Source organism: Haemaphysalis longicornis, unplaced genomic scaffold (assembly GCF_048455015.1).
Source record: "Haemaphysalis longicornis isolate Haplotype H1 unplaced genomic scaffold, Haemaphysalis longicornis Haplotype H1 scaffold_1, whole genome shotgun sequence".
Lineage (NCBI taxonomy): Eukaryota > Metazoa > Arthropoda > Arachnida > Ixodida > Ixodidae > Haemaphysalis > Haemaphysalis longicornis.
This window is the reverse complement of record NW_027526203.1, coordinates 349,863,677-349,876,216: the sequence shown is the minus strand read 5'-3', so window position 1 is coordinate 349,876,216 and position 12,540 is coordinate 349,863,677. Positions and strand designations below refer to the sequence as shown.

The 12,540-nt window shown below is 46.2% G+C and overlaps 1 protein-coding gene across 2 annotated transcripts in view; it reads right to left on the bottom strand.

The window, feature by feature from the left end:
- The window catches only part of LOC144154244 (N-acetylated-alpha-linked acidic dipeptidase 2-like), a 143,247-nt gene that overhangs the window by 5,839 nt on the left and 124,868 nt on the right, over positions 1-12,540 (bottom strand). For both annotated transcript variants that reach the window (XM_077685832.1, XM_077685833.1), the window contains 2 exons: positions 6,947-7,028; positions 1,495-1,590 (listed from right to left, as the gene is read on the bottom strand). In XM_077685832.1, coding sequence (XP_077541958.1) covers positions 1,495-1,590; positions 6,947-7,028 — 178 coding nt within the window. The remainder of the gene's footprint in view (positions 1-1,494; positions 1,591-6,946; positions 7,029-12,540) is intronic.

Below are 12,540 nucleotides of genomic sequence, written 5' to 3'. Positions count from 1 at the left end.
ACATATGTGGACGGAACTCGAACATAGTGTCTGGAAAGAGGCCCTTGGACTCCATGTGTGGAAAGGGACGATTCCGGACCATTGCATCCACGGTTTAACCACGCATGAGGTTAGCGAAATTGGTCTCAGATTGGCAATATTAGCAATTTTCCCTAGTTTCGTAGTGAAGGGTGGCCAAGGAGGTGTTTCATTCAGGGGAGGGGAGGGTGGATGGCTGTCTAATATTTGATTTATGTATTCTAGCCGTTGGAGGTAAGCCGAGTCCGAGAGGTTCGCCAATAGTTTGACTATGTGGTCTTTCCAGGGCTGTACCTCTGCAAATCTCAGCCAAAGCTGCCCGAAGGTCTTGTAGTGTCAAGGGAGCATCCATGTGTAGGCTGTGCTCGCCTACGTACCGATACTCATGTCCACTCGGGTATTCCGTGCCGCAGAGATAACTGTCACTTACAGTGTCCCCGAGTTGAGCAGCCGTACCTTCGCACCCATGTAAGGTTACAGCAAAGCTGTATACCTGTACCCCCAAACGGTTTCATCTCCGTTGGCAAAAACGCCAAGGCGTCAATTCATGTTAACACAATTCTCTTGCTTCTTTTAAATGCCGAAACTACACCAAATTGCAAGACTGGTACTAGCAATACACTGATATACTGCATGCTTCGCCCCTCACCAGGTTTCACGTTAGTGGAGGTGGCCCGGAATTTTTCTGTTTAATTCTACGAGAAAGGCTGACGGAAGACATTACGTGACAGCCATAACTGACGTTATTATCAATATTGTGTACCCCCGGGCAACGTCCGCGATCGTGACGCCAGTGAAGTGCAGTAAAATAGCAGATGATGCGGGACTAGTGCTTCTAAAAGAAGCCTAAAACAAGCAGAGAAAACGCCGCGCTACAGATTCTCACTGCCAGCATTACTGATCGATCGCGTCACACAAAGTAAGAACATCTCATGTTAACACAATTTTCTTGCTCCTTTTAAATGCCGAAACTACACAAAATTACAAACCTGGTACGAGCAGTTTATCTGCCGTGCAACGAATAAAAAAACAACCTATAAACATGATTAAATTGGGCTAGGCGCTAGACAAGATACGTGCTCTTGTTTCGAGGCGAGAAAGCGTACTTTGCAACTTTTAATCAGGGGCAAGGAATTTAGTGCGTAAGAAAGTTCCTTGAGCATAAACAACGAAGTTCTCACGAAGCATATAAGCGTCGTGACTATGGCGGTGGCTACACATTACAGGCATAACTCGTCCTATGAACGTGTGACGTGGTTGTTGAACGAAAAGAACAAATTGTGACTGCCGACACATTTCAATATACATCACGTAATTAAATCAGAGTGAGTCAAGTGTTAGAAGAGATACTCGACCAAGTTCAAAAAGTGGTCCGCCCGCAAGACCACTTCATTAGTGGCTCTGGCTGCCGCCTACCGAGTTCATCGCGCATGAAGAGGTGACAGCCGGCCGTGAAGGCACGACATCGGTACTCACTTATGGGTGACGTCGCGTGTCGGAATTCCGCCGGGGATGAGAAAGACCCTCGAGATCCGGAGAACAATGTCGTTGTAGATTCGCACGTAGATCGGGCTGTGGAGAGAAGGGATACATTGTAGTGCATGGTTCGAAGCGGACCATGGTAACATTTGAGCATAGGCGCGTCGCAAATTAAGCCCATGTCTGACTGGCGTCCTCGTGAAGCGCGCATCCTTATCTCCCAACGACGATGCAGAGGCACGGAGGAGCTGGGGCCAGTAGTTGTCAAAATATTTGCTGTGTAGAAGGGTACGCATTGCTCCGAATGAAGACGGTTTGAACAAGTTCGAGGCGCTGACCAGCATTTCACGAGGCAATTGCCAACACGGCAGCCACTTTGTCCCGCGAAGACCCGTTCCTGCCCTCAAGTACATTTAACGTCCGCAACTGCACCGAACAACTTGTTCAGGATTGTGCGTCGCGAAATCAAAGTTACAGCGCCTGCGACCCTGCCTCATCCCGGAAACGACCGAAGCCGTCGTCGGAGAGAACAGCAAGCTTGGGTCATCATCCCGTTACCCCAAACCGCCCAGGCTGGGTTCCCGGCCACGGTTCCTCGACGCGGCAGTGTCCCGTCACGTTATCGGAACTGTAAACCCGTAGAATGCAGTGCACAAGGCAACATACTTATTTATTTCTACTGCAGTCGCTCCAGCCAATACAATACAAATACAAGCTTCCAGCAATTCCAGCAAATACAAGCTTCAAATATTCGCTGTTTCATAGTGCCCCCAGCGCTTGTTCGGCACCAAACGACGTTTCATTTAGGGAAAAATGAATAAATGTAAGCCAAAATTTCAATTATTCCGCTAGATCGTGTGTTTCATGACTGGAGAACGGAACTTTTCGCCCGAAAATTCAAGGTTTTAGGCGCCTATAAACAGGCACTGAAAAGTGCCATTTAGGCATTTATATATAGGCACCAAATACTGTCGTTAAGGCACATATAGGCTCAATTCGTATGTACTTCATAAGCGTATTTTACGACCAATTTTTGACTTGAGGTAAAAACAGGGGACAATTCTTGCGCTGTGGGAAAGTAATTGTATTTTCTTAGTGAAAATTAGCCACACAAGAGTTGCTATTTTAATTGATTGATTGTAGGGTTTAATGCGCCGACGCAACGCAGGTGATGAGGCGCGCCGTAGTGGAGCGCTCCGGATTAGTTTTTGACCACCTGGTGATCTTTAATGTGCGCCGAAATCTCGAAAACACGAGCGTCTTTGCTTTTCGCCTCCATCAGAAAAGCGGCCGCCGCGGCCGCGAATCGAACCCGCGACATCGTGAGTTGCTATTTTAAGAGATTTACGTGAAATGCAGGGTGATTCGACAACAAAAGAAAAGCTTAAAAGCCATGACAAGACAGACCCATCTCAATAATTTTCGGCTTGAAGTGGTACCTTATTGCGGTCGATAATTGTGGGCGAAAAAACATCATTCACCGTTCACCGAAGTTGGGGGAGCGTGCTTGTACTTTTGGGCGCTCCATTGCCTGATTACACCTGGAACATCAGAACGTTTGAGGCTCAGAACTTTCGGCAGTTCTTTTAGCACAGGGAATCCAGGGATTTTAGGTCCGTCAAAATGGTAGATTGGCGGACAGGAATGGCTCTATCAGCAACCGGTCCTTTGATGATGTTGCCGGATCTGTCCTGGACCTTCGAAATGAGCTCAGCTCAGTGGCGCCCAAGCTCTCAGTTGCGGAAATTCTTTCTGCTGAGAGCGTGAAATAAGCACACGAATGGGCCAAGTCACGTTCAATTGTAGCGTGGTTTAAATAATTTCGGCTGCGACACTTCTGTTGTCTGCAATGCTGTTAGTACCACCAGCGAGTGTATTTGGAGTATTTTTCCGCCCTTAGCCGAGTTTTAAAGGGATAATAATGGGCTCTGGTGGAAGAGGTACAATCGGTAACTCCTACTTGAAGGCAACCGCATATCGAAGAAAGATCTTAACTGCAAATATTTATTCGTTGACTGAGCTGAACGACCTTCTCAGCTCTTCACAGCACCGATGAATACCATAGATAGTACAGGGAAGTGCAATAATTGCGTACAAATTACTGAGCTATTCTGTTGTGCAGAAGCAGACGACTAGGGAAGCTGCGGGAATAGCCAAATTCAGGAATTATGCAGTATAATATACTATATACCTATTGTCGTCATTAGACATCCGGCAACATTTTTTGCAACAAATTCCTTTATTGCTAGGTTTCCAAATGCCCTTGAAGGTTACCCGGCACGGCAAATGACGGCTATCACAACTAGGGTACTTGAAAAGTACCGCGATGCTCATTCCTATAAGCTCCGTTTCTCGTTCCTTCTTCGTCTTACACGTGCTGCAACTTGCCGCCCAGTAGTGTTCGTGATCGGCGGATAGCTGTGCACGTGTTCGTGGCGTCACCTTAAAACTTTGGTGTGTCAAATTTGCACGTGGTTTTTCCCTGGGAGCCCTCCACTGCGGCGCGCCTCATCGCCTGCGTTGCGTCGGCGCGTTAAACACTACAATCAATCATCAATCAAGCTGCACTGGGTTTTTTTTTCATTCCCGTACGAGCTATTCTGTTTCTTCTGAACTTGCAGACCTTCATTTTTCCGTGGTTTCATTAACTTTTCTCGGTTATTGATATAAGGCGCGAGTGAGCACATATTAATTTAACGACGCGCAGCCTTGGAATACACGTAACATTTTCGCGTGGCTTATATTCCCTTAAGAGGCACACGTTATTGTCATGTATTCGGTAATTACATTCCCGAATCATATTCTTCAAAGACGTATATATTCGAAGCAAAGACCAATTCGTTGTCAGCGCTGCAAAACAAAACACACCTCTCACTGTGCCAGTATCAGGTCTAAACGGAGCGACAATAGAATTCACTTGTGCTGACGTATTCGGGGGTGACAGTGATGTTATATGCTTCTGCCGTCACCGACGCCCGTAAGAGCGGGCAAGAAGCGCATAGAACCGTGTCCCCGGATAGCTCTTGTTGGCGTTCGAGCAACCTACCAAGACGCAGCTGTTTTTTGAAGTGCCCTAAACGTACTATTTGCTTACAGACGTCACCGTAATAAGTTGAGGGCGCAAGAAAGGCAAAGAGAAGTCAAAGAGATGCAAAATACCACACGAACCCTTATCAGCCACGCGGCGCTCATTGCGTAAACGCCGCGGAGAAGCGACGGCAGGCGGCGCAGCGATCGTGAAGCTCGAGGCGTATACATGGGGTCAAATTGAGCATTTAATGAAACATTTTGACATAAAACCGCCTATTCTTCCCCCGGAAACAAGTGTAATCCCAGCGGTGCATTTGTGCGAAGTAGTTAAACCAACTGTAAAGAGGCTCGAAGGGACACATGGGGTCTTATAATGACGGTAATGAATAAATGCCTCTAAACCCTTCACATTTTGAAAAACAAAATGCCCTCGAAGCCCATAGGAAGGCCATACACGCAAATCTGACATGCCATTCGCGGCACATTCGTGCGGGCACTGCGAAGCACCGGTAATAAAGGCAAAGGCATTTAAAGGGACCAGGACGCAGGAATTCCGTGATTGTGTCCTTGTTATGGGAATCAACAGTAATCGCTTTCCCGGAGGATATGAGTCGAAAGTGATACTGACGGATGATAAATGTGCCCTGTCGTATAGTAACTAAAAATGTATCTACCAATACATCTGGTTATCGCAATGAAGCTGACTTTAAAGGGGCTCTTTAGAGATACGTAAGATCTTATGAAGGCATTTAATAAAATGCCAGATTTCGGTATCAGACTGCACATATTGCGATTCGAAAAATGTCTCCCCACCAATTCATGTCTGCATAGTAGTGAAGCCAACTTCAAGATTCCATTAAAACCCGCTATACGACGACTTGGAATTCGTGCAGTTGGCTTTCCCCCCATCAATGTTATGTATTGCAGTGAAAGTTCATGACAGTGAGGCAGCCACACAAGAAATCCTGGGATGACTGCGTAAGTACGACGGATACGGCCAGAATACCTATGCACTATCGAAAAATTACTCATAGGAGCGTTATCAAACTTTTACTGCGAAGCAGTATATGTCTAACCCCCCGAGTTTTGATTCCTGTGAAGCCTATTTACTGGGTGCCGCTGCGGCGCGCCTCATCGCCACCGCCGACACCGCTTTCACAACTGTTATTCCCCTCGCCACCACCGATGCCTCTTTCACAAGCTTCGCAAAAGGCTTAACAGCGGTAGCGCCCTTATCAGGCATTACCAGAGCAACTTGCCCGCTTTGAACGCCGATGGGAGCCTATAATTCTTTTTGAGCATGAAAGGCTTTTCGCGCAACATTTTCGCCCGTGTATTTCGTGCGCCTAAGCACGCGCCCATTACCGGTTGCCGGTTATCGCGTGCACTGGTTGGGGGTGGAAGCAGGGGGGCGTGCATGCACAACTTGTCTTCACGCGCCGCTACTGATGACATGCGCGTTGTGCTGGCGGGAAATTTAAAGGTGGAAGTCTCACGGCTCAATGCGACCTGTCAGCTGTCCTGGTCAAGCGGTTTGGGTTTGAGTTGTGTGAGATGCCTACAGTGAGATGCCTACGACGCGGAACGGAAGCGGACTGCAGGTTTTTGTCCACTAGAATGAAGCTCGAGTCTTTCCAGGTCTTAACTCCCTATGGCAAGACGCGTGTCGTTCACTCGAAGGAAGAACAGCGCGAATCGAAGGAGCGTCTGCTAGAACAGAAGTGCGAATGGGTGCGAAAACAACAGGAAGCCGCTGCCGCCGCCATTTCCACCGCAAGTTACAGCTCGCCGAGTATCTGGGAATCTCTCCCGCATGAACAGCAACGTCTACGTGAGCCAATATTTCTTGTTTAGCTTGAAGAGCTTCCCGAGCGACAATTTTGGCTGCGCCTCTCACTTCTAAGTAGGCGCACATAACTATCAGGCACGATTTTGGAATGGAGGGAAGAAGGCGGGGGAGGGGGGGCGTGCAGGCACAGGTATAGGTTTCATGCCGTCATTGACGACATGCCCGTTGTGCTGGCATGATGTTTGAACGTGTACGTCCACCGCCTCAATGCGAACTGCCCGGTGTTCGAGCGGATTAACTTGGTGGGTTACAGAAACAGTGATATGCCTAAAACGCGGGAGGCAAACAGACAGCTCTATGTTTGTCCGCTAGAATGAACCTCGAGTCCTGCAAAGTTTCACTGGGCTAAGTTCTAATTGCAGGATCGCAAATTGCAACCAAACATGTTTTGTTTTGTGCATTTCCTATATTGCGTCCAGCTTCGCAGGTCATCCTTCTTGGAAGGGCACTAATTTTTTTTTGTCAATAGAGCGGGAGAGACTATGAACGCAACGGTCAATCTTAGCTTGCACTCTTGATACTATGCAGCTGAATCGCGTGCACACCGATACAATAATTAGCTATACTCACCTGTCCGGTCTGATTCTCTGGGTCCAGTTCATGAAATAACGAGCCGAATCAACGAACTGCTTAGCTGAACTCAGGACGGGTTCTGAAAAAAGAAAATAGGAATGGTTGAGCATAATCTAGAAGGAGTTTAGAGCAGCAGTCAGCGATTTTTTCCCCGGCATTTGGAAAGGCTAGAAATATGTGCCCCGGACTGCATATGCCTCAATTCGCTTGCAGCGGACTCCCTCCTTCGATTACTTGTAAATGTTAGGTCAAGTCAGGCTGTGTGGACCCGAATTCGACCTCGAAATAGGGTGTTCTAGTCAGTGTCTTCCCCGGAAGCCCGCTTCAAACTCTCGATGATTGCGAAAACGGTGAAAACTGTTGACGTCAGTAGCTTTGTTGTTTTATGGAGAGAGAGGGTGATATTGCTCGGCCTGAGGGTATTTGAGACCCCCCCCCTCCCCCCCTCCCCCCCCTCCCCCCCCCCCTCCCCCCCCCCCCAAAAAAAGAAAGCAGTGCTCATCACTTCCCCTCCCGGTTTCTGCTGTCTTTCTCGTGTCATCGTGAACGGTAGTGAAAAGAAAAACCCTCTTCAGTTATCCGGTGCTGATCATCCGACCCCTGTCCTCTTATCCAGGTGGCAAAGCGGAGCCATGCACCTCATGCCATCGAAGCCCATAGGAAGGCCGTCCACGCAAATCTGCCATGTCATTCGCGGCACATTCGTGCGGGCACTGCGAAGCCCCGGTAATAAAGGCAAACGCATTTAAAGGGACCAGGACCCAGCAATTCCGTGATTGTGTCCTTGTTACGGGAATCAACAGTAATCGCTCTCCCGGAGGGGCTATGAGTCGAAAGTGATACTGACCGATGATGAAACTTGCCCTGTCGTATAGCTGATATATAAATTAGTGGCACTTCGGTAAACATTATCCTTAGCGTTTAGTGATTATAATAATTTCCGGCTCAAAAATGGGATGTACGGCAGTAGAATGGCACAACTGTTTAACATGGGCAAAATATACGATTTTACAAAGAAACAAGACGTTATAACTTATAACGAGTTAAAAAAAAATGCTGAGTGAGGGTGACGTCCCGCATACACCAGAGCCGCAATACGTGAAGGTATCAGCGTTCTCGCATTACATTTTGATTTTTCTTTGCAGCCCATCAAGCTAGGGTGCGGCCGTGATTATTACTGCTCTATCGGCTGTAGTATTACAACCTATAAGACGACATATACTCTACACCTGCTTCTGGTGGCAAAATTTCCGGCAACAGAACGTCCTGAGGCGATATTGCCAGCAATAAGTGACAGCAATTCTCAAATTTGTCAAATAAAACCTAATACGCCTGGCTGTGAGACATGGAGGATTGCTGAATATACGGCTATTCCGGAGCTGTGAAGTTTCAAATAAACTTTATAACCACTGTCCACGTCGGTGGACATTGGGTAAAAGGCACACGATTAATGCGTGATTTGTTAAATCTGCATAATAACGTTATGGACTGCAATAATAAACGTGGAGCACTGTTTATATCACCAGCAAAAACCAGGCGGCGATTCCTGCCTCAACCCTCATGGTGTCGTCGTCTCAGGTCACCAATAAACCGTCACTTAGGCCTGTCCTTTTTTTTATGAACGAATAAATTGCGATAAGGATAATTCATCCCAGTCTACTGAATTCGAACCAAATTTGTCCTGGTTTAAATCTCACCCATGCAGTTTGTTCATCGACCCACGAGCATTAAATAATTTCCATAGTGCTCTTCACTCTTCACTCTTATTACGCCTCTTGACCCCTTATTTTCATGAAGTTATCTGGAAAATTAAGTGATAATTCGCGGTCACATTTAAATCTCCAACATCGCGTTTATACCAAAAGTGTGAGGCGTTTTGGAGTTATTTTAGATGCTATCATCAGGTAGAAATGGAACGGTTTATTGACAAATTCGTGATGGAGTTTGAGCAGCGGATGGTCAACGAAACTCATTTAGTAAAAAGGAACTAGTTTGTGTAATTAATTGATCGCTACGTACACCTAATAAAGGCGTGAAATATATCCTGCGTTCACCGTGGTTCAATGTAACATTACGCCGCCTGCGCAATAAAGCACTGGTGTCGATGCGGCACACGCTCGAAGCTCACCGTCCGTCGGTCAGACTAACAAGCCCAGGCCTATTGCTCACTGTGTTCGCGCGGTGTCTGAAGGATTAAATATTGTTACGCCGCTCTTGATTTGCACAATTATCTTCGTAAATATTGGAGCGTCATTAGTAACAAAACTACCAGGCAATTATACTTAGAACATTCTGGCACCGTTGTTTCCCCTGTTGAATGTCCGTCCATCAGTTCGCCTGCCTTGCCTTGCCTGCTTGCCTGCCTGCCTGCCTGCCTGCCTGCCCCTTGATTCAGCCATTTGGCCAATTAACGTTAAAAGAACCCTTGAATGAGAGTGTTATACATGCAAAACCTTTCTGAACCACCAAATCCGATACCACACTTCATACTTGTCAACACTGTTGAGTAAAAATAAAACATCAGGCATACTTGAAACAAAACATCGATGCACAACTGACACTCGGCAGTGTTCTTTTAATTAAAAACAAATGTGCTCGAGGCTTGCGGTAGGAAATAAAAAAAAAATACTCGTTGAAAACAGCGGTTTGACCCAAAAACAAAAATCCAATCGAATCCAATCCAATGCCCCTCGCGAGAGAGTGTTATAGCGCCGAAATCGCCACCACGCGAACGCGTGATGCTGACGTCACGATCACGCCACAGATGTTAGCGACCGCAGCGCGCGCGAACGACATATGTGGTTTAAGCGCGAACCGACCGCGGCGAGAGAGCGCGATGCGAGCGCCCCACCTGTTCTTGCGCGCGAACCTAACGCGGCGAGAGAGGGCGTTGCGAGCGGAGAGAAGGCGAGGAGGACGCGGGGGAGAGGGCGCACCTCTGGCCGACGGTGGAATGAGTCAAGGATATAAGGCACGTTCGTAACCTTCCGTTCTCTGTCGGCTTTGTGGCTCAGTTGGTAGAGTACCGTGCACCTTGCGTTCCGCCCGCAGAGTCGTAGGATCGAAACCTGGCGCCGGCAAGTATTTATATAGTGTAGGGGGAGCGATGCGGACGCGGACTACGGACGCCAACGCGGGTGACATCGTGAGTTACTGAAATGCTCTGCATTTAAAACAGAGCTAACGCCCGAGAGTGGACCTCGTGGCGGTGTTCCAACTTCAACAGTAACGAAAGTTCCCAGCAGATGGCGCCGCGAGCAATGGGACGCGGGAGAATCGAAATGTCTGCAGCATGGTAGGAGCGAAAAGCTAGGGAAAGAGCGTGAGAGGTGGGCGGGAGAGAGAAGAGAGGCATTTACGCGGCAGAGCTGGAGTTTGCAGCGAAGCGAGACGGTACGCGGCCAATTTTCTTTTTCTATGGTGTCGTCTGTGTGCAACCCTTGGCACTGAACCGCAAAAGGAATTAATGCACTATGCTCTCTAAAATTTCTGAACGGGCACTACAGCGCTCATACATACCCGGCGACTGGAAAAATGGAAAAGTAGTTCCTGTTCACAAATCAGATACTACACATTCATCCGATAACTACTGCCTTCTCTCATTAACCAGTATCCCTTACAAAATTCTAGAACACACCAAACAGTTTCATTGCTTTTATCCTTGCCATCATGGATTGCCATTCCGCTGTTACAATTTGTCATTGACTTGTTTTTTAGTGATGGCCTACATTTCGATACGGACTGCATTTTTCTAGATTTTTCCACAGGCTTTGATACTTTACCGCGTAACTACGTAATATACTAATATTTAGGCTCAGTCTACTTCGCAGTGATCTGAATGTCTTACTTGGGATTTAAGACTTCAGTATAACAAAACCCTCTATGTAACATCTGACGATTACTCTTCCCATTCCCAAGCCATAATGCCACAAAAGTGCCACAAGGGTCGATGCTAGGTCCATTGCTTTTCCTAGTGTACATAAACGACCGCCTGAAACTCTTCGCACATGACTGTATACTGCACTGTGAAATTAATAATCTCTGATGCACTTAAACTTTAAACCCATCTTTACAATGTGCTAGTCTGTTGAAGCAAATGGCTAATGCAATTCAACGTAACTAAATGTAGGATTATGCAAATTTTTATTCATGTATCAACACAATGTATATTTCACTCACTCCATTACACTAACACCATTTGACTCACACAAATATCGCAGTCTGCATATCACACATATTGCGTAACTGCTGACCGCGTTCTCTGATACCTAAGCCGTAATTTTTTTTTTAATTTGTGCCTTCACTGAACAAAGCCATTCTTTACATAACGCAGGTTCGACCAAAGCTCGAATGTATACTTGTCATCTGGGATCCTGCTCAATCCACTTTCACTCTCGCCCTTAATTAATTTCAAAATAATGCAGCTAGTTCCATATAATCAAGCTATTTGCTTCATTACAGCATTATAGCTACGAGAAACACTGAAAACTTACCCCATCTCTCATCACGCAGAATATGCGCTCGCCTTTCCTAACTTTATATTGAAAGCGCCGACAGACGACACACAAGGAGAGGGCAACACAAGCGCTCGTGTTGTCCTCTTCTTGTGTATCGTCTGTCTGAGCTTTAAATACGAATCAGATCCAGTTAGCTAAACTTTCCGCTCTACTGAAGTTTTCCTAGCTATGCATTTTTAATTTCAAGTCCTGATTCAGAAGAACAGCTTCTGATACTTGCCCTCAAGTGTTTCATCTTGTTCTAGTAATTTATCTAAAATGGGCGCGTAATTATGTCAGACGAATGAATATAGCGATTTTTTCCCTCCTCGAGCAAGCGCCCACTCGAGCCACTTTCCTACTGTCATCGCAGCCATCACAGACAGTACTATTTCAAGAACACTATTCACACGACTACCTTAACAGCGGAGCTGTTGTACAATCCGTAAGTTAGGTGTTGCAGGAAAAATTATCAATAAAATTTCGGAGCGTTCGTAAGCGCGTGCCTTGCGGCGGCCTCCGAGCATTCGCGGCAATCAAAGTGGCCTTAGGAAAAAAAAAAAAAAACATTTTTATGGCGCCTGTCTTGAGTGGGAGTTTTTTCCAGCCAAATTTTTGGTTTTTCTTAATCTCGTCCGGCCAATGATCTCCAATTACGCTATTATAACGATTACATGTGAAGCTTCCGCGAAATCTTTAATATTGTGGGAATGACATGCGATATACGTTTTGCCAATTTTCCGTAATTTAATATTTTTCTTATTTTTAGTTTTTTCAAAATTTCGTTCGACCAATTATCTCCATTTACGTTATTGCAGCGATTACATTTGGAACTTTTCTGAAATTTGCACTATTGTGGAAATGCAGGGCGTTACACGGTTCGCCATTTTCCGTATTTTTGTAAGATTTTTTTTTACTTTTATAGTTTTTTTTTATTTTGTACGACCGATTATCTCAATTTACGCTTTTGTAACGATTACACGTGGAACTTTAGCCAAATCTGCATTATTGTGGAAATGCCATGCGGTATACGTTTTGACATTTTCCGTATTTTTTATATTTTCTTAATAGTTTTTCAAATTTTCGTTTGGCCAA